Source organism: Heterocephalus glaber, unplaced genomic scaffold (assembly GCF_053883595.1).
Source record: "Heterocephalus glaber isolate CG9 unplaced genomic scaffold, H.glaber_assembly_v1.0 deba00001479, whole genome shotgun sequence".
Taxonomy (NCBI): Eukaryota; Metazoa; Chordata; class Mammalia; order Rodentia; family Bathyergidae; genus Heterocephalus; species Heterocephalus glaber.
The window spans coordinates 3,681,766-3,705,405 of NW_028258316.1; the positions used below are offsets into that span (position 1 = coordinate 3,681,766).

A 23,640-nucleotide genomic window follows, 5' to 3' on the forward strand; every position below is an offset into this window, starting at 1 on the left:
AAGCACTTTTTCTGGAATGGGCACTGTTTCAAGCAAAATATCTTATTATTATTAAACTTTTTAATTTAAACACTAAAAGTTTTAAACATACTGCCAAATTAGATGGTAAAAATTGAAAAAAAAAAACTCCTCTCCATACCCTTAAGTTTTTCTTTTTATTTCAAAAAATGTCAGGTGTAAACATACATATAATTCAAAGCCAAGCACAAAGTTTAGCACAGGCACTGGGTAAACATAAAATATGTATCACTATACACAACACAGACTTGTTTTTCTAGTCTTATTCTGTATAAACAAGTTTGATCTCACTTTCATTTCATATATCAAAGTACAGATCTGAGCCAAAGCCTTGAAAAAGACATAATTCATAGGACATTTTGCATTTAATTTTTCATTAGTACCAGAGAGAGAGAGAGAGAGAGCGAGAGAGCGTGCAAATGAGCACACACCCTAACCCTTACCGTCTGTTAGCCAAATGTAAACTGATCAAATTCAAAATGTCTCCAATGTGAGTATTTTACAGGATCTTTTCTTTATGAAAGTAACAGGATTTGATGACAGCAAGGTAAGGAACTTTTAAAGATAAACATGAGATTTATAACAGACTCTGAGACCGGATTCTACCACCCGTTACAGTGTCTCAGCTAGGCAGCCTGTACCATCATGATTCTTCCCTTCATTCTTCCCAAGCCCAGAACGAATAGGGATAGACCCTGGCGGTAAACTGTGTACACTGTTCGGAACCAGCTGACTGGGACCCTGTTATGGCTGGTCTAGACGCCCCTCAAAGCCTCATGTGGTCATAGGTGGGGCTTTTTCAGAGGTGGCTGAGTCCAGAGAACAAAGTATGGGAGCCAGCTACAGGTGGCACCCCACCATGAGGCCGGGGAAAACATTCACACACCAAAAGAACCTTTACAGGGCTTCCCTATGGAGCTATTCCTCTGATAAATTTACTGATTTTCATAGCAAGTCTTCAGGAAACATCACCACTTAAAAACTATAAGCAGGCCGAAGCCCACGCCCTTATAATGATTTCCACCTGTGCTGTGGGGCAAGGTCACAGTGCAGGAAAAAGTGCTGCTTCAGGGCCTGGAGATGCCACAGGACTGGAGACAGTGACCCTGCATTCTTGCAGGGCAGCCTGCTCCTTCCGTGTGTGGATACATTTCACAGGCTCTGCACTTAGACACAACATTAGCAGACATAAAGCAGGTGTTAACTTCAGAAACTTCTTGGCTCCAAGCAAGAGTAGTTCAGCCTCATCCCCATGAGAGCCTGGAGACATCAACAACCTGCTCAAGGGCGTCACTGATCCTTTTGCCAAGAACTCAACAGAAACAGACTCTTCAGAGGCATCTTTTACACCTGACAACCTGGATAGCGAGGGCCGAGAGTGGCGGAGACTCAAGACAGTGCACCGTTCATCATAAAGGGGTCTGTTGCTCTGTCTGGCGTGCTGCTGCCTGTGCCAACTCTGAGTATCAGCCTGAGCTCTAACTGCAACTTTGCTTGCGAAGAACGACACTGCCAGGGGCGGGGTGATGGGTGGGAGCAGGCTAAACTCCACCACCCATCAGGCCAGTCACTGCACGCTGACAGGAAATTATCACTGAAAGCTCTAAAGGAAGCCAGAAACAGCCCACTGGCCTATTAACAACCAACGCTGTCGGCCTGAGAAACAACAGTCATGGTCAGCAGTTTCTTCTAGGAAGGCACACCCCCTCTGTGACCTAGCCTTTGGAGGAGATCAGGCATGTTCAGGATGGCATGGCCATAGGCAGCATTTAGAAGTGTTAGCATTTATCCATTCTTCTTTCAAAGGAGGAATGTTAGCTCTGAACACATTCTCAAGCCGAGGGAACTAAAGGAATGGAAATGGCAAGATGGGAAAAAAAGGCGGGCAGATCCTGCGGCAGGGACCCTGCGGGGATGGGCAGTGACAGGACTTGGGCTCCACCTGCAGCAACTCATGCAGCCCAGAGTGGCTCTGTGGCTGCCAGGGGAGCAGGCACTCACAAAACCAGCACTGCATCCCTCTTAACAAGCACCAGTAAGCACTGATCTCTTTTTCGTCTTATTTGACACCACTGTAATTAAAACCAGATATATTTTAATACTTGATCATAATCTTTTAACATTCTTTTAACCCGTTAAAACTTGCCAATAGGTCCGACATACATACTGCAACATAAATATTCTCAAAACTTAAGAGGAAGAAGCAGAAAAATGTCACATTCAACCACGAGCTTTGCCAGTGGTCCTAATAACTCCTGACACTGAAAAATAATTGGTAGTTTTGGCAGATATAATAGTAGGTAGAGACTGCTTGAAGTCTGGGTGGTGGACACATGAGGATTTCAGCATGAATATCAAGCATAACAAGCTATCAATTCCTTATCTAGAATAATGGGAACAAATTAACCCCAGGCAGAGAAAATGTGGCACACACAGGATATCAGACTTCGAAAGGCAACAGTGTTGTAGCCTGAAAGGTCTAACCGTGTGGAATCTTTGTTCCCACACTTTAAATGCCATATCACTTCTGGTATTTCCCCCGTTCCTGAAACAGACATTACAGTCACAGCTGAAATCAACTTGAAATCCACCAGCCAGGTAAAAGCTGGGAAGGCCTAGGGTATGCTGAGTTTCAGCTGGAAGAGGCAATGAGAAGATCCCAGAGTCACTGGCACTTTTCCAAGTCGCACTGATCAACGGGAAGGTTGGGTACGCTGACCCTCCGAGAAATTCAGAAGCACGGTGTTTGTAAAGCTGCCGTTCGCCAAAACTCTCCTCTCGCTGGCGCACCTCTGGATGAGCCTCCTGGGTGGGAAAAGGGTGCTGGAGGCTGAGGCTGGATTTCAGAGTCCCGAGAACTCCCCCAGGGCCGGCCCCTGCTGGGATTTCTCTAACCCTAAGTTCCACTAAAACAGCTGCCACCTTCACTCTCACAGACACAACGTAAGCTCAGAGATCCTTTCTGGTTACTCTTAATAGCTGAATTTTCTAAAAAATGCACAACTGCTTTACATGAAAATGTAACGTAAGTTTTAAATGGCAGTAAGAACAAACTCCTACAGACTCTGATTTGGAACAAAGAAGCCAGTGAAATTAAGCATCCCATGATTATTAAAAATGCAACAGGTAGGCCGGGGATTTAGCTCAGTGGTTTTGTGGCCTGCTGCGCAAGCCCAAGGATCCGAGTTCGATCCCCGATACCAAAAAAAAATGCAACAGGTGCTTGACATCTCAATTTCTATTGTCATATTTATTGTAAAGTGCAAACGCTGCAGGCACAATGCCTTCACCTACACAAGGTTCTCAACTGTGTCACTCATGATTTCAATGCTGCTTGGTTCCATTTCTTGAAATCAATTTACCATGCTGACCCATAAAGTCTAGATAAACACTTTTTTGAAATTACTACCACCATGAGGAAAACAAGCAAAGGACTCCAACAAATACATAAAGACAGGAGATAAAAGAACAATTTGGTCAGGAAGAAGACATTGCAGAGCAGTGTTTGGAAGCAGCTTTGTGGGCTCAACTCCAGGACACGGCAACAGTGGGGGAGCAGCAGTGTGGTGTGGACAGTGGCCTGTGGCCCACGTGTCTCTCTTACACTGGTCTCCAAACAGCAAGACGTTATGTCTGAAATGAGGGCTAAATGTCTTTCACTACGGATACGAAGTAAGAGCAGGAAATCATGTCAGAATAAAGGCAAAAAAGACAGCGTGAAAACTGAGTATGAGCTAGGTGTGGTGGCGCACACCTGTGATCCCAGTACTAGGGAGGCTGAGACAGGAGGACTGCTGTGAGTTTGAGCCCAGCAGAGTACAAAATTTCATATTTTGTATTTCCCATCCAACCTTCCTGAAATACATACCATTTCAAAAGGTGTACGTTACGGTTCAGTCAACTAGCACCAGTCCCTAGGACACACACCCAAGAGCACTAATTCCAGAATGTCTTACTTTAGGTTTTAAGAGGGACTAATCTAAAACTGGTGTCTGATGTCTCCCCTTCATAGCCCACAGAAAAAGACCTATGTGGCAAATATGAAGGCCCTCCACAGAGGCAAGAAGTCGCCAGGCTCTGTTCACCTGAGCCATACACACCGATAGCACCAGGCTCGAGGGCACTACTGCCTAGCTTCCCATCTCTCTCCAAAGTCCCTGGCAAACTCTCCCGGACACTCAGTGAGACGCCTGAAAATGTGACATTAAAAATACTCAAATTTCAATTTCATACTAAAAGGAAAACATTTTTTCTTCTATACACAAAATATCTAGGTTACCACAGTTAAGTCTGAAGCAGGGCCATGACAGGGTGAACTGCAGCACTGGACATCTTTATACATTTAGGAGCTGAATCAGGAAATCTGATGACACAGGAGAGAAAAATAAGTCACAGTCATTAACTTCCAATGGTCATCTGACCATCTGATACTTTAAAACTGACTTTAGCCTTGGCTTCAACTTCTTAAAAATATAAAGAGTTTCAGGAAAACATTTTCTATATGCATGAAAAACAAGAGCCAATGAGATACAGATCTGTAGCTATTTACTGAGAGCAAAGCATCAGCACACGCATGGTTTGAGACACTTTGAGTATCTGCTGGTACAAGGAACACCACGTGCCAAGTAATGTCAGCTCTCTGGAGCCACAAGGCAGTCCCAGACCAAAGCAAGGATTGAACCTTATACAAACTCCCTAGAAGAGACCATTATGTTCCTAGAAATGATAGGACATTCCTTTTGTTCAAACTGTTTCCGTCAAGACACTTGAAAAATAAGTGTTCTTCACTGGGTAAGGGGCTGGGGCTAAGGTTCATCTCAAAACGACTCCAACCCTCTGCATCCGGTCATTGAAAAAGATATCCTTTAGTCCCTGGAGACGGCACGGGTACTTGAGCACTGAGCTCTGGGGGGCCCTCCTCACGTTCACAAGAGCGTCTCTCCCAGGCGACGGCAGGCTTCCTCTGGGGCCTGCTCCTCAGGCTGCAGGGTTCTCCACAGCAAGCTCATGCCCTTCCCTCTTCCACCACAGACACTCAGAAGACAGGAGAGTCACAGAAAGGGCAAGGGCTTTGCAGCAGCCTCTTAATCCAGTCAGGATCTACAAGGGAAAGACAAGTGGCATCAAGCAGCAGCCTCTGAAAAGGCCAGCAGACAGACTGCATGCTGCACACAGCACTGCGGTGTCAGAAGCCAGCCCGGCCCAGCTCTGGGTCCCTGGATAGAGCACCTCTCTCCTCTGGGCTTCAGTGTCCAACATGCGAAACGAGGCTGGACATTTGTAGGTTTCAAAGCTAAGTGTGTGGGCAGTGGGGGAGTAAGATAAATGAATAGGTCACAAAGCGAACGTTGAGCCAGTTAGTTAAAGGATGGACTACATTCATCCCAAGTTCGGTCTTTAAGAACGACAGCAAAAGTAATGTCATTATCACATGGAGAATTAGCAATGCGCCAACGGCAGGCATCCCCCACCCCGTTCACCCACTGCCGTCTTCTGTCCCCAGTCTGTGAAATGCTCTGCTCGACGCCAATGCTCCCTCTGGATACAGGAGTTCTTCATATTCCCCAAAGTTGAAAGTGACTCAATTAAAAACCAATGGCTTGCTTTTCTTGGTTTTAAATTTCAATCTTCTGATTTCCTGCCTAAATACTACATCAATTCTCAACGACAACGCCTGTTTTAGAAGTTCCCAAAAATGTGTTTCACAGTAAGTCCACAAAGCTGGGTATGCTGGTGCACGACTATAACCCCAGCCCTCTGGGATTACAGGATGGATGGCAACTTTGCAACTTAGTGAGACCCTCTCAAAATATAAGTAGAGAGACAGAGAGGGGCAGAGAGAGAAAGAGAGAGAGAGAGGTAGGGCTGGGGATGTAGTTCAGTGTGAAGGTCCTGGGTTCAATCCCCAGAAAGGGAGTAACAAAAAGGTAAGTGGACAAGTGGAGGGGCTGCTGAGGCAGCAGCAAAGGCTGTGAGCTGCATACCTGACTTCATTCTTCTGTTTAGCTCTTTGTATGACTGCCATTTCCATAATAGAGTTCAATGAGAACACAACCGGAACAAACCAACTCCTGAGAATTAGAGAGCTTCAGCCAGGTTAGAGCAAAGATGAAGGATACAGTTTTATGTGCAACGCTTTTTCCTTCCCTTTTCATGGCGACCATGAAGGTTCCCTGAACATGTATGACCCTGGCATGCTAGTGTCCAGCTAGCTAGCTTATTTGGTCAGTGTGAGGTCAGGTCAAAACTTGATATTCTCTTTCAGCAGCTGTACCTCAGACCAAGGACTACTATCTAGAATCTATAAAGAACTGAAAAAAATCAGACCCCCCCAAATTCAAAGACCCAATTCAAAAATGGGCATCCATAATGAACAGACATTTCTCAGACAAAGAAGTAAAAGCAGCAAATAAACATATGAAAAAATGTTCAACATCACCGGTCATTCGAGAGATGCAGATGAAAACAACACTAAGATTCCACCTCACCCCAGAAAGAATGGCTGCTATCAAGAAATCATCCAGGGCCGGGGATTTAGCTCAGTGGTTCCTGCGCCTGCCACACAAGCACAAGGTCCTGAGTTCGATCCCCAGTACCAAAAAAAAAAAGAAATCATCCACTAACAAATGCTGGCGGGGGTGTAGGGAGAAAGGAATCCTACTCCATTGTTGGTGGGAGTGCAGACTGGTGCAACCACTGTGGAAATCAGTATGGAGATACCTCAAAGAACTAGGACTAGAGGTCCCACTCGACCCAGCTATCCCCCTGCTGGGTATCTTCCCAAAAGAATTAAAAGAATCATACCACAGCAATATATGCGCACCCATGTTTATAGTGGCACAGTTTGTAATAGCTGAAACTTGGAAACAGCCCAAGTGCCCATCAACTGGAGACTGGATAAAGAAAATGTGGTTTTTTAATAAAATGGAGTACTACCCAGCCATAAAGAATGACAAATTAGAGACATTTATAGTTACATGGATCCACACTGAGGCCATACTTTTAAGTGAAATGAATAGGACACACATGTGTAAATACCGAAGTTTCTCTAGTGCGAGAAACTGAAAGTGTAAATAAGGATACACATGGATGAAATGGCCTAATAACATATTTCTTGGATTGTGTTTCCATCGCATGTCATATGACTGTATTGAAATTTAAATTAGGGAGAAGCTTGGCTTATGTGGAATCTGCTAGCTGACTGGAGTTTTTTTCCAGACCACTATTTGTTCAATGTTGGTTTGGGGGGATCTTTCTGAAACAAAGCACATCCTCTGGTGTCTTGTGGGTGCTTAAGATGCTTTTTTAAGTTATATGGAAAAATGTAAGTGCTTTTCAGTTTTGTTTTGGTTGAGTTCTACTGTATTTGAATATAATTGTAGTTTTTTTCCCCTTGCATTGTTTTTCTTTGAATGGTTTTAATTTTTGTATGTGTGTGTGTTTGATAATAAAGTTATTTTAAAATTAAAAAAACAAAAAACTTGATATTCTCATAGCTATTAAACTCTAACCCTGGCCCGCCTGGATGATCTTATTTCCAGCCAGTCCTCTCAGAAACAGAGATGTGCACTTTGTCAGCAGGGCCATCAGCAGAGTGCGCAGGCCAAGCAAGAGGAAGGCCACAGTGGCTACCAGAAGAGCGGCTCAAGGGCAGGCTGCACTGCCTCTGTACACGACACCTGTGCAGGGCAGTCACGCAGACATAGCCTGACAGCCGCCTGCAACAAGCCCTTACACTGCCTGGAAGGAACTATCTGTCTGCAGCTACAGAAAGGCAAAGCAGACCCACTTCCCTCACACACTGCAAGACAGCATGCGGTCCAACATGACGCGCCCAGGGACCACTGGAATTAGCTCTGCCTCCATGACAGCACTGTGAAGAGGGATAGGAGCTGCTCCGCCCTCCGGCAGGATGCTCAACAGTGTGGAGCCCGGCCCCGGCCACCACGTGGATGCCGGCTGCAGCCTGGAAAAGCTCTTACCTTCTGGAGCCGGGTGCCGGGCAATGCTGTCATGAAGCAAACACCTTCTGTATATCAAGCTCTGGCAGGACTGGTAGGTTAGAAAGCACCTGAAAGAAGACAGATTGTACTGTCAAGGGAAAGGGCTTGTTGGAGCTCTGCCGACATGGGGAGCAGCAGGCCCGAGAGTAACTCCAGAGCAGGCAGGCAGTTATTCACCACAGCAACAACTCCTACCAGACCCTTCTGTGCAGGGCAAATCCGCGCCACCCACACTTACAGGGGAAGTGGCTGTGTCGTGTACTAGGCAGGGATACAAAGCTTCTAATTCAAAATTAGCAGCTTTTTGTGATGGCAGCAAGGGGAAAGAATCTGGTCTGTCCCTACTGCCCATTTTGAGCTCTTAATATATACAAAAAAACTGATCGTGTGTTACATTGACTTTTTTTCCAGCAGTGCTGGGGATTGAACTCATGGCCTTGTGCATATTGGGTGAGCTGCTACCACTGAGCTACCCCCTCAGCCCCCGATCATGTGTTATACTGAAAGTCATTCTGAAGATCACAAAAGGGTTAAAATTCTCAGCACCCAAACTTCTTTGAAAATATACTTCTGCCCAGCATGTACTGGACAGTCAAAATGCACTGCACTAATGAGGACTAAAAATAGCACAAGATAAAAGTCAGTACTAAAGCCATCCTTTCTTCCCGAGAGCTAATGCAGTATCTTTCCCAAACAGGTTAAAGCATACGGATGCCCTTATCTAAGTCTAAAGAGCCTTTTTTGAGGCCTACTCAAGAGACCTTGAGAATTAGCAACTTCGATGTACAACTTTAAAGAGGTGTTCCGAAAAGATTAACAAGGAACAGGGTGCCTCGAAAACGCAGTTCTAAGGTATCTCCATTGGCCAACTCGGACCCTTTCCCACCTCTTCGTTCGCTTACAAAACCACAACCTCTCACCCTGACTGAACGACTCCTCTCTTAGGAACTTCCCTACTGTCCTTCTTGACAGTGTGCTCGGTATTCTAAATACATTCTCATCTTCCCTGTATTACTTGTCTTCAGGCAAATGCTTTTTACTGACCGGGTTACCAGCCTCTATACACTGTCTAGCATGACAGTTCTTTTAAGTAATCCTGAAGGTTACTGAAGATGAAATTAATGGTGCACAAAGAGAAGTGGAGCTAACAAATGTCCACAGGTTCAATTAGTCCAACGAGTGTCACCAAGCACTCACCACCGGGACCAGGCAGATGAGGCAGGTGGAATGCAATGAGATGGGGCCTGCAGGAAGAGCTCTCCAAACAGCAGTTTTCAGCTCAGGAGCTAAGGGATCAAAGACACTAAAAGGGAGAGGCGAGGGAAAGGGACTCTAAGCAGGTTCACCTGGAGTAAGTCTTGGGTTTACAGGATCTCATCTGAGAGACAGCAAGCACCCATTCTCAGAGAAATCACTGAGGTATTTTTCACACTAATTTTAATCACAAAATGGAAATCAACTTTTGTGACAGAACCCATCTGGGAGATGTTAACATGTAGTGGTTACATACATAGTCTTTTTAGCCAGAATGCCAGGCTCTGAGCTCTGCCACAAACCACTGGAGTGACTTTGGGCAAAGGCTTTTTCTCGCCATGGGGTTTGAACCCAGGACCTGACGCATGCTAGGCAAATGCTCCATTGCTGAGCTATATCCCTAGCCCTGGGAAAATTCCTTTACTGTCTGAGGTCCCAGTTTCCTCATCTATAGAAGGTGAAGTAATCAGTGCCTTCTGTGTACAGTTATGATGAGGATACAGCAACTTACCACGTGTGTGTACTGCATATTGTGGGTACTGTACCTGGCACACTGGCAGTGCTCAACAAAAATTATCTTTATTAAAACCCTAAAATCGAATCTCATTTCCTATTCTTCCTTTAAAAAAAAAATAGGTTAACAACAGTCAAATTCGAAAAAAATCTAAACCCCACCAAGAAGGAAATAAATCATGGAGCATCCACATGATGGAAAACTCTACAGTCATTAAGAGTAGGATCTCTGTACTACTGTTCAAAAATGTCCGTGATACCTTGATAAATGAGATTGGCTGGTTGCTAAGGTGGAACGTGTAGCAGAGTCATGTTTTGCTGAAAATAAATTTAAAAATTTTACAGAGTACCTACCACATCCCAGACAGTATTAGAAATAGCTGTGAACAAAACCAAAAGTCTCCATCCTCTTGGTACTTCCTGTCCCAGAGGACGGAGAAAAAGAAAAGGTAAAAATTGTACTAACTGGCGGTAACTTAAGGAGAAAAATAAAGCAAGGAAGAGGGATGCAGAGCACTGGAAGAGGAGAAGATGTCAGCAGGTGCTACAACCTTAGGTACTGTAGCCGGGAAGGGGAGGGAGAAAGGGCCGTCAGAGGAAGCCACAGGGCCACCTGGTAGAAGAGCGCTCAGGGAGGACCAGCCAGTGTGGGCGTCCTGCAGCAGGAAGGCACCTCAGCACCTGAGGGACAAGGCCAGTACACCTGGAGTGCATGAGCAAGGAGGAGAATCTGACCTCGGATGAGCTGAGAGAGAGAGAGCAAGGAGAAGACAGGCCCCGATCTGTTCAGTCTTGTGGGTTTGAGCTTTCACTCACTGGAAGTGGGGAGCCCTTGGAGAGTTCCGCACAGAGGGGCACAGGAGCTGACAAGTCTGGAAAGGATCACAATCATGAGCACACAGAGAACAAACTGGGGGCCAAGAAAGGAGGTGGCAGAGCAGTAAGGCAGTTACAGCCATCAGGGTGAGGGATGAGTGGCTCAGGCCAGGGCTGAAGAGGCCAAGTGGGGGAAAGGGCTGGATTCCATGCGGAGGGCCTGGAAACTTCCAGAGACACAGGTAGGCGGTTAGACACGCAGGTCTGGACTGCAGGGAGAGACACAGGCCTGAGTACAGCTGCCGTCTGACCACGGGGAGAATGCTAGCATAGTCCAACTCAGCCGCCAGGGGAAAAGGCAGGATCAGCGGAGGCAGTAGGGAAGGAAGAAAAGAAGAGTCCAGGCAGCACCATGCTCTGGGAGCAAGCAGGGTTACCTCAAAGGTGAGACTGAGGTGATGGGAAAAGAAGCCTAAAATCTTCTATTACGAAATTCAACAAGAAAATGCATAAGTATGCAATAGGATTCTGTAATAATCTAAAAACTTATTACCTCAATGTAACCAAAAAACACCCAGCAAGCTCCCCGCCATACACAAGCCTTAAATCTGTCCTTAAAGGTTGTCTTGCTCTAGCCAGACTGATGGAGATAGACCACGAGGCTTCAGAGCAACAGCTTCCCCTTATGTACAGCACGGGCGACACATCACCGAGACACACACTACAGCATGTGTGTAACCCGAAACTGAACCGTGAGGAGGGGCAGGAGCTTTAGGGTGGCTTACCGGAGCCAAATGTGCCCGTTGGAGCAGACAGCTTGCTTGCGATCTGTGAATGGCAAGATCTCCTTACACAAACTGCAGTGCTCAGGGAAAGTCTGCTTGTTCATCTTCTTGGAGATATGTCCAATCAGCACCTGGTGAGACACAGCAGTCAGCAAGGCGAGGATGCGCAGGGCTTCCTAGAGCAAAGCTTACCACAAAGGCAAGATGGAGAGGAAGCAGGGGACCGGACAGGGACAGGACAGGTGCACTTCCGTGTGCCAGCCTGCTGTCGGAGTCGGACAAAGCTGGGCCTGCTACCCAGCAACCTGTGTGGATGAGTGAGTGATGCAAATGCACTCAGGGAGCTGCGACAGGAGGGCAAACATGAACCATAAGAGAAAGCTTGTTCCAAAAACCAAACTTTTATTGCACACCTTGTTTTAGTTGCTTGGGAACATAGTTCTATGAGAAGTAAGCATTTATTACTTACAATGTTTTGTCTTTAAGAAATTCATAATCATTATAGGCAAAATATATCTGGAATACTGCTAACTCTATAGCACTAATACAATGTCCAGTTTTTCAGAAACATTTACAAAGTAAATAATCAGGACTTAGAAACAGTTTCCCCTCTGGCGGCTCAAAGACCCGTGACTGATGACACAGCCCAGCAGTTGCACCTGGTCCCGTGGACCCCACTGCAGAGGCTCAGCACGACCCACTGGGAGGCAAGGTGGCACTGAGACAGGCGACGGCACAGGCTCCAGGCCTTGTCCCTACTTTGGCTGTGCTTTTGTCTGCTCTGTTTATTAATATTGATTGCACTCCTTAACAACCAAAGTCTGAAAAACATCCACTTCATTGTTGTGCCAAACAAACACCCCACTGGCTCTGTCACCGGGAGGCCTGGAGGTCATCTCCTCTCACTAGCAGATGGTGGTCCTTCCAAGCTTTGAATCCATTTACACTTAACCTCTTGGAGAAGAAGCCACAAGATTTTGGATCAACTTACTAAAATTAGTTCACTTGATTTCAAAGGGTTTCATAGTGGCTCAGAAGTTGGGGAGCCAGCCACCTTACCTATTCTATATGTATTTTACAAATATAAATTCCATTACCTTTTGGCCTTTTTTGGTTTTTCTAGTCTTTGGAATTTGGGCGGGGTGTAGCAGCTCAGTGGTAGAGTACTTGCCTAACATTCCCAGGGCCCTGGGTTTGACCCCTAGCACCACCAAAAACGAAACAAAACAAAAAGCCTCACATATAGTCCCTTACAACAAGGACAACCATGCTCTCTCATCTTTTCCAGAGAGGCCCAACATCCTCATGGTGGTACAGTGACAACACCAGCTCCAGCTCAGACTCTTCCGTAAGAAATGTCCCTAAGTTTCACATAAGGAAGGGCTGCTTCTATTTGCTCCCAATAACCTTGAATATGCAGACCAGCTGTTTAGTCTGACTCACGCATTCCTAATGGAGTGACAGACCTCCTTGGGGGATGGAAAATTCTTAATTTTTTAAACATATAAAGTATATACACACATATAAATAAAGCACATAAACAGATACTATACTGTAATACCACAATGTGAGCGTGGTATTAACATTTCATGGGCAGGAGTAGTTAGGAGAAAATGCTGTCTAAAAATGTTCCAGGGAAAGGTGATAATAAAAAAGAAAAATGCTTGAGAAGTACAACTAACTGTACGAGGATGCAGGCAGAGAACTTCAGAAAATTTATAACTACTGTGCTAGTGAAACCTTGGTTAAAGAGGAATTCACCATATGCATAGACTTGTAGACACAAAACGCATTGTCTTAATTTGAACTTGGTTGCTAACTAAGGGCAGGATGCAATCTTTGTTTCTAAACTGGCTCTGCTGAGTCACACAGCCACGTTAGACACAGCTCCCAAAGTCATACAGCATCCAGAGGAAAATTCAAATCCGGTGAGAACAAAGCTTGCCACTTTCCAAAATGTTTTTGCTAATATCTCACTGATTTATAATAATCCTAACTATTCTGCGCCACAGTGCAAACCAGAATACTGTATTCTTCCAAAGAACTGAGAACACAAGGAAACCATGTTTCAAAGCCGACTTTTCAAGCCGGCATGGCGATGCACAGCTGTAATCTCACCCCTGGGAAGGCTGGGGCTGGCCTGGACTACACATCTCTCAAACATTAACAAAAACCTGACCAGAAACATCTCAGGAAATACTTTCAGGGGTGTACAAACACAATTTCCAACAAGATGTGGAACAGTGATTTGGGAATGACTTAACATTAGGGATGAAGATATTTGAGCTACTTTTTTTTTTTTTGGTAAAGGGGATCGAACTTGGGACCTTGCGCTTGCGAGGCAGGCGGCGGAACCACTGAGCTAAATCCCCGGCCCTGAAGATATTTGAATTTACTGTTTTCAATTAATATTCTAAACAAGACTTTAGGCAATACATGTCAATCTTTGGAGTAAAAAGGAGAGGCCTTTTGTGGTTTTGAATATTTCAGGAGTTCTTCAGGATCTTAGCAGCTGTTAGCTTGCAGAACACTCCCTGATCAAGGAGCGGGGGTGACAAAGGTAACAGTCTCTTTTCTGCAGCAATTCTCAGAACCCGCCGAGTAAGAATGCACACTGGGAGCCTTTCAGAGCAGTAGAGTATGCTATTCCCTAGGCTTGGAACTCTAGTGGTCTCTTAGGACCTTGATTTCCATGGAATACATTGTAGACAACACTGTAAGATTGTCCTACTACAAAAATAAAGACAATGCCCAGTTTTTGTAAAAAGGCCACATAAATAATAATGTTTCCCTTTATAAACTCTTCTTTTAAAAATAAAATTTTTTTTTCAGTGCTGGAGATTTAAGCCAGGGCCTTCACACTGAATTACATCTCCCACTTTTTTTGCTTTTATTTTTGGAGACAGGGTCTTGCCAAATTGTCCAGGCTGGGCTTGAACTTGTGATTCTCCTGCCTCAGCTTCTCACAGTGTTGGGATTACAGGCGTGCACCACCACACCCTGCTTATAAACTCTTCTTGGCCAAAATCAGACCTCCTCAAATCCTTTCAAATAGAAAACTACCCCCTCTCCACCCCAATGGCCTGGAAACCTCATCTGGCAAACCCTGCTTATGAGTCAAGGCCCCGGGTGAGAGGATGTATCAAAACATTCTTTGTATGCTACAACTGCGTGCTCTGCATTAATCCACGTTTCCTATTTATTCCCCTGCAACTCACGCCTATTAGTAACTTTAAAAATGCCAACATGAAAGCTGAGCCTTAGAAACGCAATCTAGGCCACTTGTCTCTTGAACGCACTTTTCAAAAGTTGCAGCAGTGGTTAAGTGAACACCTACCCGTGCTGTTCTGTCATCGTACTCATCATCAGACATCAGGAAGTTGCAGAGCCCTCGGGTGGGGATGCTGGTGTTCTCTGTGATCCAGGTGTGCAGGTACACTTCCCCGAGGACGCGCTTCATGTGCTCCCTCGTCAGGTGCATCTCCACGGCCTCGATCTTCCCTTGGATCTCCAGGAGCTTCTCCTCCATTGGCTCCCGGCCCCCCGAGTCTCCTGAGGGGGGCAGCGAGTCATCCACTGGGTCTTCTGTGTCACCGTCTTTGCTCCTTTCCTGCTTGCTCACCTGTCTGGAGGAAGTGCCCTCTTCCTGCTGTTCATCCTCAGCATTGCCCGTCCCAGGCGAGTCAACTAGCAGGATTTTTGAGTCCTCATGGGTGGGCTTCCACAAGACTTCCGATGGAGTTTTTTGCATTGACTGGTACAAAATCCTCAGGAGGAAAAGCTTGAAGCGCCAAAAATAGGTGACCCCACTGCTTTCGATTTTCTTTTCCAAAGCTTCATGTAAAAACTGAGGAATGTGTTTATCTTTTAAAATCTTCCAGCGAACTAGGTCTATTAAATCTACCTGCTTAAAGAGATTTTGAACGGAAGATTCCAGGAGCTGAGCAGCTGCTTCCTCAAAAGTTTTGAGAGTGACAAATTGGACCTGGTAGTTTTTGTTAACAGGATGGAGGCCGTTGACCATTCCCTCGGTGGTGATGATGGCCAGATATGCACCGCAGGGGCTCACTGCGATCCCGTGAGTCCTCACTGAGCCAAACACATCTGAGAGCTTAATCAGCTGGTGTTCAAACTTTAATGCCACATCCGTGAAAATAGGAATCAGCTGCCTCACCTTCCCGTCACTGGAACAAGTGTACACTGTCCCATTCTGTTTGTCTGCAGTCATGGAGACAATGGGGAGCGAGTGAAGGCCTGTGACATGGGAATTGTGAACATTCAGGCCCGCCTTGGAGATGAGGAGAAGACACCAGAACACATAGGAGCCCCTGGCGGCTACCACCAAGCTGCAGCTGCACTTCTGGTAAGGGTGATAAAGTGGCACACATTTGATGCTGTGCACAGGCAACTGGTCCATTTCTTTCCACAAGACAACAGGCTGCCTCAGCGTGAAGTAGCCTTTGACTGCCTTGAGGTTCACAGGGAGAATCTTCACGGGCCCAAAAGCACTCCCTACAATAAGGCCGCTCATCTTCCGATTGTTGTGCTCATACTCCCACCAAAACAAAACACTAGGCGAGCTGATTCCTGACTCAATTGTGTTGCATGAAGAGATGGACTCCTTTCCTACAAACGGCAGCTGAAACTGCCACACGGCAATATTGCCATTTTCAAAAAGGACCGCCAGGAGCACACTGCCAACATCCCGGCACTCATTGTTGTGCTTGACCTGCTGAGTGGTGCAGATGCCCGACCACTCCATCCTGACTGGGGTCTGCATGCTGTGTCTCCTCTGAAACTCAGCAAAGTCCCCAAGATTCCCCCCTGGGGCCTCATTTTTAGAGAGCCTATAACTGGTTTCATACAAACGCTCTCCATAAATCTCAGTCAGATCCACCAGCTGGACCCACTGGAGTCTGTTGAGGTTCGCCTGGACAGTCAGGCGATTGTCCATGGTCAGAGCGGCCAAGAGGCACCTGCCATTCGCATCACAACCCATGGGAGACCAGCTAGTGTACTTGAACCCTCGCATCGCGGGCAGGGCCTTCCCCTCCGGGTTAAACACCCTGTCCAGCATGAAAGTCTGGCTGATGGTGGGGTCTTTAGAGGCGGCAAATTTCTCCTTGCACTCTGCAACTTCTGTTTTTGAGCCAACCTGGAAACGAGAAATACGAAAACGGTCAGATAGTCTACGGCCACACCACCCTGAATGTACTCAATCTTGTCTGATCTCAGAAGCTAAGCAGGGTCAGCCCTGGTTAGTACTTGGATGAGAGACAAAAACAGATAAATATCCACCTGTATTAACTGAGTCACATATAATAATTTTATATCAATCCATTCATTTTTATCATGGCATGCATTTAAAAGATCAAGTACGTGTCTAAAGACTAAATGAACATTCACAAGGAAACGGTAGTTTTTTAAAGGATTAGAATAAATGTTGTCAGTATTCATAGCCCTGTTCCCACATTCTTCTTAGACCTGAGGGAAGCAATTGAGATGTAGCTGACTCAAGAGTGAGCAAGTCACCAGAAAATAAAGGTGTTAAAAACTTATGAAAATGTGTACCTATATTCATCTTTGACTTTTTACAATATCTTTGCAATACAAATGTCAACTTTAGGTTTTTTATTCTGCAATCTCATTAAAACTGATGCTGAGACCAAACACCAACTGTTGCTATCGGGCAGTTGTGTCCAATGCACAGCCTGCAGGCCGAATGCAGCCCTGGACAGCTGGCAATGTGGCCTCCCAGGCTGTACACCTTTAACACTATTCTGTGATTTTGGGGGTGATATTTTTCACAGGTCAATTGCACAGTGCTCGAGCAGACTTCATAGGTGAAAACGGAGTGCTGTGTGAGCACAGTGCTAACTGCCACACAGCCAATAGAACAGAAATGTCTGCTAACAGACACTACATGTGCTTATGCAGCCTGGTGAGTAAAATAGTGATTACGATAATGGTGTTTCAACCTCCACATGCATGTGCTTGTGAAGACTAAGCAGACCTGCACGTTTTCTTAATTAATTACTAAACTTGGCTGGCTGTCTTACTTCATAAAATAATTTATGTGTTCCAAGACAACTCTTCTTTATTCAGTGTGGCCCAGGCAAGCCAAAAGACTGGACACCTGTGTGACGGAGCAAGACAGTTCCAATCACAGGACTCTATTTCCACCCCTACTCCCGCTGGCTCCTTTGCTTGTCTAAAGCCCATCCACCCTAGCAGGTGTAGTCCTCTTTATGAGGCTTTCAGAGGTCGTTCTAGTTTTCATTCACTTCCCCTCTCCAGGTTATATATCACTAGCAACTGGCTGTGATAGTGAGCCCTTTAAAAAGATTTTAAAGGGATACGAAAGGTGGAGGGAGACATGAATGACTTTTAAAAAACAGTGAACCACAGCCATAAGAAACAGCTGGGATAGGACTGGGGATTTAGCTCAGTGGTTTCACTGCCTGCTGCGCAAGCGCAAGGACCCAAGTTCAATCCCCGGTACAAAAAAAAAAAAAAAAAAACAGCTGGGAAAGTTAAAGTAAACAAAGGGCAGAGGTCAACCAAAAGGTGGTCTCTCTTAAGTAGCAAGCAAGGACTTGATCCTGCTGGGTCCACTGTCATTAAAGAAATGGTTAAAAAATAAAAAAGGAAGAAAGAAAACAAAACCTTTCAAATGCTTTTTAGTGTCAATCTCCTTTTTAATAGAAGCTGATCTTCAAACTGGAAAGGGTACACTATGATTAAAAGGGAATGCAAATGTAAGGCATGCTCATACATGGATATAATAAAGAATGAGTTTAAATGAGTTTAAGTTCCCAAGCAAAAAAGAATTACATTCCAGGACACAGAAAGAACTTGGAAAAATGTTAACTCAAAACCACTAACTACATCTAAATAAAGCTTAGACAACTGGAGATAAGTCAGAAAACCAGAGTGGTGCAAATACTTTATCAACTTAGTGAGGCCCTGTCTCAAAAAAAATTTTGGGGGGCCAGGGATTTAGCTCAGTGGTTTCGCCGCTTGCTGCGCAAGCGCAAGGACCTGAGTTCGATCCTTGTTACCAAAAAAACAAAACAATCCCCCCGCTCCCCGCAAAAAAAATTTTTTTTTAAGAGCTGGGGATGTAGCTCCATGCAAAGGCCCTGTGTTCAATCCCCAGTACTGCAAAACACAAAAAATAAATCCCCCAAATGGTAAATATACATAGATTGTTAAACCTAAGTAGGAATAAAATTCCTCAACATAGTAAGAAATGACCAGTGAATGAGAGCAGTGATCCTGAGAAACTAGCAATGGATAACTGGACTAATCTTATCTTCTTTTTTACTAAAACTGTCTGGTATCACAGAAGGCATGCAAAATGAAAGGTAGATGTAAAGTTGCTCACCAAGTTAATGAGCCAGCTAACTTTTCCTAAAATGACTCACAAAACACGTCTCCCCTAAACTAACCCTTGAAAGGACTGCACGGCCAAATAAGTTTAGGAAATGACATTACACTTCACTCCTCCTAGAAAAGTCACAGGAGCACACAAAATACCTTGGCCAGGGAATTCTATAGGGACTTTATATCAGAGTTAGCCAGTGCTCGCTTTGGCAGCACATACACTAAAATCAGAGTTACCCAGGGCCAGGGATTAAGCTCAGTGGTTCCACCGCCTGCCTCACAGGCACAGGGTCCAAAGTTCAATCCCCAGTACAAAAAAAAAAATTAGAGTTAGCCAAAAACTTTTAAGTACACCTTTGGGAAATGGTTGCTCTTTATGACCTTACGGAATACTCTGGAAATGGTGTTTTAGGCAGTATATCTTGATTTCTAAAGGCATTTAAGGTAGTCTTTTGCCCGTGCTATAGACCCTTTGGAAAAACACAGAAGGGAAATTGCACCTAATCAAAGCTAGGTAATGAAGTAAGTTCTGAGATCTGTATGAGGAGATGTGATTTGAAACAAGAAATAAAGAAGCACCATGACTGAAAATCTGTATTATGATGCCAGTTTACCTGGGTTCAAATGACTCTATTACATGGTTGATCCATGACCGTGTGCAAATTGCTTACACTTTCTGGCCTTAATTTCCTCACTTTTAACAGAGAATGATAATTCATGTCTCACTGAATTAAGAAGGTTAAGTAAGTCAGAATATGCAAAATAAGTATTAGTAAGTGCTCAATGTTAGTTATAATGATGAGTATTATCTGAGGACTAAGCAACTATTTTGTTTTTGTTTTTTGGTTCCAGGGATCGAACTCCGGACCTTGTGCTTTCAAGGCAGGTGCCAGAATCACTGAGCTAAATCCTCGGCCAAAGTATACTTATTTCAGTGACAAGTATTTTTTTTTTTTTTTGGACCAGGGATCGAACTCTGGTCCTTGGGCTTGTGGAGCAGGCGACAGAAACACTGAGCTAAGTCCCCGGCCCCTAAGCAACTATTAATAACACCCAATAAAGTATGTGAAGTGCAGACTAGGTACAAAGTGGTATACCAACTGAAGGGTAGATATAAAATTGTTTACCATATCCTATAATACTATAAATATGCAATAATCTTTAGATTAGGTTAAAATCATACAAATGAAAGCTAGTGTAGAACCAAAAGTAAACTTACAGAATTTGTAACCGAAACCAGCAGCATAGCATAAAAGAAAGCTCGAGCAACTTTCCACCCCATTCACTGTAGGAAGAACTTGTGACAAGACAAAGAACAGCACAGACTGTGACCAGAAGGGAAGCCTGATTGTTTTGTGTAATAATTTCTAATATATTAATACACTTGAATTACCCTACTGCACCTCCCTCCAACTCTCCCTTATCACAAAACTAGTTCACGAATTAAAAGAACTCCAATGCCCAAGGAGCATCCCACATAGAGTCCAGTTCCCAGAGGCCTGCCTGAAGTCAATCATTTTAACTGCACCCTTGTGTTGCCACCTAACAGTTAAGCTTTTGGTAAGAACCCTGTAACTGAAAGCTCATCTCAAGTTTGTGGATCGTAAGCTTCCTGAGGGCAGGGAATGCGCCTCCAGATACAGGTGATAGTCATGTAATGTAGCAGATGAAGATAATACTTCCTAAGACTCCTAATAACAATGTACTTTCCAATTATGTACACAAACAATTTGGAACTGGATACAGTTCAGTACCCAGAATACTAAATTAGTAGTCCAGTTGTACTAATTGTACCAATTGTACCGATTGTAACTTACTCTTTTTTTTGTTTCTTGTTTTTTTGAAACAAGTCTGCAGTGTAGTTCAGGCTGGCCTTGAACTCATGAGGTAGCCCAGGCTGGTCTCAAACTCACTGTGATCCTCTTGCCTCAGCCTCCCAAGAGATGGGATTACAGATGTCCACCACCATGCCTGGCTGTAACTTACTGTTAAATCACTATTTTTATATTGGTGTGCTTATGAACATCCATGGAAATAGTTCCTTTTCAACAGAAGATAACCCCCCTTTGGGGGAGGGAACGGAGGGTGTTTTAAAACAATCTCTGCTGCCTCCCATCTTGAACTTGTCTCAATTTACAGCACTGCCAGCATCTATCGACTTGATTTGTTTATACTTGAACCAATTCATTCATATCTTCTTCAAGAGTATTTTAGGGAGCTTAGTCGTACAAGTTTCCCAATTACCTACTTCAACATCAAGTTTTATTTGAAACTGGAATTGAATGCACTAAAAAATGATGAGGACTATCAGCACTCATGACTAACGACTCAGATTTTATTTATTTATTTATTTATCTCACACACACACACACACACACACACACACACACACACACACACCAGGGATCGAACTCAGGACCTTGTGCTTGCTAGGCAGGCACAGGGCCACTGAATTACATCCCCAGCCCCATGATCCAGATTTTAAAACAGCTGTCCAGAGTTAAAGAGTTCAGAAAAACTTTACTTTCAAGGAAACTCATTCCCTGTATATGGATACATAGTTTTACAGCATTATCACTACCTGATAATTTGTTCATGAAATCAAGGAATGTAAACTTCATGAGTTCAGGGACTTTGCTTTGTACAGTGGTTTATTCCCAGAACACAAACCAGCACCTAACCATTCACCGATGAGTGAATACACGCTCTGACACATCACATACTGTTGCACATAAACGTCTATGAAAGATATGCGGGGAGTTTTTCTACGTTTAAGCTACTAAAAGGAACGATGTTATCACTTTTTAAAATCTGAATTTGAAAACTATTAAAACAGCAAAACTGTGCTCGCTTCGGCAGCACATACACTAAAACAGCAAAACTTTAGAAACTCTAAACTTTGGAAACTCTAAAGTTCTGAGGCAAACTTAGATGAGGTTCAACGTCCTAAATTCACAGAGATCTTGGACGTTTAAGCATTACGTTTGTGTCCAGAGGCTTCATTTTTCTTTCTACATCTCAAAGACGTTTAACTAGTGAAGAAAAACTTGAGTACAAACCCGAGAGCCACTATTTACCTCTTAGCCCAAAATGAGGCACAAGGGTCACTCACAAACAATAGAACAGAGCGGTATTCCTTCTCCAAAGCAAAAGAGGCGCGAGAAGACACAACACAGTAAACAAAACCAGCTAAGGGCCTCGGGAGCAGGGCCCAGACAAAAGAAGCAGAGGTAGAGGCAGGTCCCCGGTTGGGTCAACAGGGGGTGGAGTCTCAGAAAGCTCCACCGAGAGCAATCAGAGCAGCGCGAAGAAGGGTTGGCGGGACCCGGCTCCGGGGCTGAGGGAGCAGGACGTGTCTGTGTGTTGGCACTGGGTGATCGTGCGCAAACAGCTGCAAGGTTTTTTGGTTTGTTTGTTTGTTTTAAAGCACTGGAGCGCAGGGTGCCTGGGGAACACCCGAACCAGGCGCGGACCGGGCTGGCCCGGGGACGCGTGATGCGGCGGCGGCGGGAGGGAGGGGCGGACGGAGACCCCAGGACTTCGGCCGGAGACCCCAGGACTTCGGCCGGAGGAGGACTTACTTTCAGGAGGCAGCTGTTGAGCGGGGCGGGGACCGAGGTGCGGTGGATCACCAGGTCCTGGCCCGGGTTGTGCACGTCGCAGATGAGCTCCAGAACAGCGATGCTGCGGGCCGTGGACACCGACACGCGGTGGTCCTCCGACCAGGCCAGCGGCTCCAGGCCGCTCACCGCATACTGCAGCTTCACAGCCGGCTCCCGCCGAGTGACCATGAGGCGGAACGCGGCGCTGGGCCCGGGGGCTGCGTCCGCCGCCGGCTCCTTCCCGCCCCCTTCGCCTTCCTCCTCGCCGGGCGGCACAGGCCCGTCGGCCGCGGGCCCCAGCCGGGCCTTGTCGGCCGTGTTCATCTCTCCGGAGGCGGAGGCGCAGAGTTCGCCTCCGGGGGCGCGCCGAGTCCCCGTCGCCCCCCCAGGCGTACCCTCCTACACCTCGGCCGCCGCCCCCAGCGCCCTCCGCCGCGGTTTTCTCCCCTCAGGCCCGAGCGCCGCCGAGCCAGGAAGGACCCGGCCGTTACCAGGCGACGCCGCCCTGCCAGGTGGCCAAGGCACTGCCTGTCTAGAAAACGGGCCTCAGGGGCGGGCCGAACTGCCGCGCCAGGCCTCTGCCGCGAGCGGGAGAGGGGTCGAGCAGCCTCGAGGACTCCCTCTCTTGGCGACCAACCCGGGTGATTTTAGGGACCTTCCCGGACCCAGAGCTACTGGAGAGTTCCTGAAGAGAGCAACGCGGCGACGGAGGAGGGACACGTCGGGTGGAGGCGCTCGGCCTCCTCTCGTTCCTCAGAAGCTTCCCAAGCACGCCTCAAGCGTGAACTCGGGCCGAGAGCGCTCTGCGACCCCTGCCACAGCCGCGCCGCCAGGCACGAGAGCGGGGCGGCCCGGCCGAGCCACAGCCCGCGCGTCCGGCTCGCGGCGCGGCTCGCGGCGCGGGGTCCTGGCGCGCGCACGAAGTTCGGCCGCTCCGCCGCGCGGCGCTCAGCAGGCCATGGCCGCTACCCCCGGGACTTGCTCGGGGCCGCCCCAGGCCCGGGCGAGGAGGGTGAGTTCGGGCGGCGCTGCTGCGGTCGGGTTCGAGTCCTGCACCGAGCTTGGGGGGCCGGGGGCGTCAGGAGGGGCTGCTCGGAAACGTGTCTGGGAGCCCGACGGACTGGGTCCTGCGAGGCCCGGGAATCCTCGGATCGGGCGAGGGTGGGAGGCCGACCCCGGCCTGTCGTGAGTTCCTTAAGCCGGTTCCCGCTGCCCCGAGGAAGGCTCGTTTCTTTTAGGAAGAGCTTTCAGAGACGGGATAGA

At 46.3% G+C, this 23,640-nt stretch overlaps 2 protein-coding genes across 2 annotated transcripts in view; one reads left to right on the plus strand and one right to left on the minus strand.

The window, feature by feature from the left end:
• Ak8 (adenylate kinase 8) overlaps positions 1–19,825 on the plus strand; it is a 143,642-nt gene extending 123,817 nt beyond the window's left edge. The window contains exon 13 of the mRNA XM_087182702.1: positions 19,628–19,825. Within this exon, the coding sequence (XP_087038828.1) occupies positions 19,628–19,682 (55 nt within the window). The 3' untranslated portion in view covers positions 19,683–19,825. The remainder of the gene's footprint in view (positions 1–19,627) is intronic.
• Positions 137–23,245, minus strand: Gtf3c4 (general transcription factor IIIC subunit 4). Its single transcript, XM_004849052.4, has 5 exons — positions 22,357–23,245; positions 14,727–16,544; positions 11,390–11,520; positions 8,001–8,089; positions 137–5,118 (listed from the first exon to the last, which is right to left on the minus strand). The coding sequence occupies exons 1-5, from the start codon at positions 22,699–22,701 to the stop codon at positions 5,054–5,056; spliced, it is 2,448 nt and encodes an 815-aa protein (XP_004849109.1). The 5' UTR covers positions 22,702–23,245; the 3' UTR covers positions 137–5,053.
• Between the last annotated feature and the right edge of the window lie 395 nt (positions 23,246–23,640).

What these genes read in the sequence shown, in the direction of transcription:
- Gtf3c4 (XM_004849052.4), bottom strand. Translation starts at nt 22,701, where the DNA reads ATGAACACGGCCGACAAGGCCCGGCTGGGGCCCGCGGCCGACGGGCCT. An exon ending in ACGATGACAGAACAGCACGG is followed by an intron (nt 11,521 to 14,726) that starts GTAGGTGTTCAC and finishes GTGTCTCACCAG; the next exon opens with GTGCTGATTGGACATATCTC. An exon ending in AACGGGCACATTTGGCTCCG is followed by an intron (nt 8,090 to 11,389) that starts GTAAGCCACCCT and finishes GTCTTCTTTCAG; the next exon opens with GTGCTTTCTAACCTACCAGT.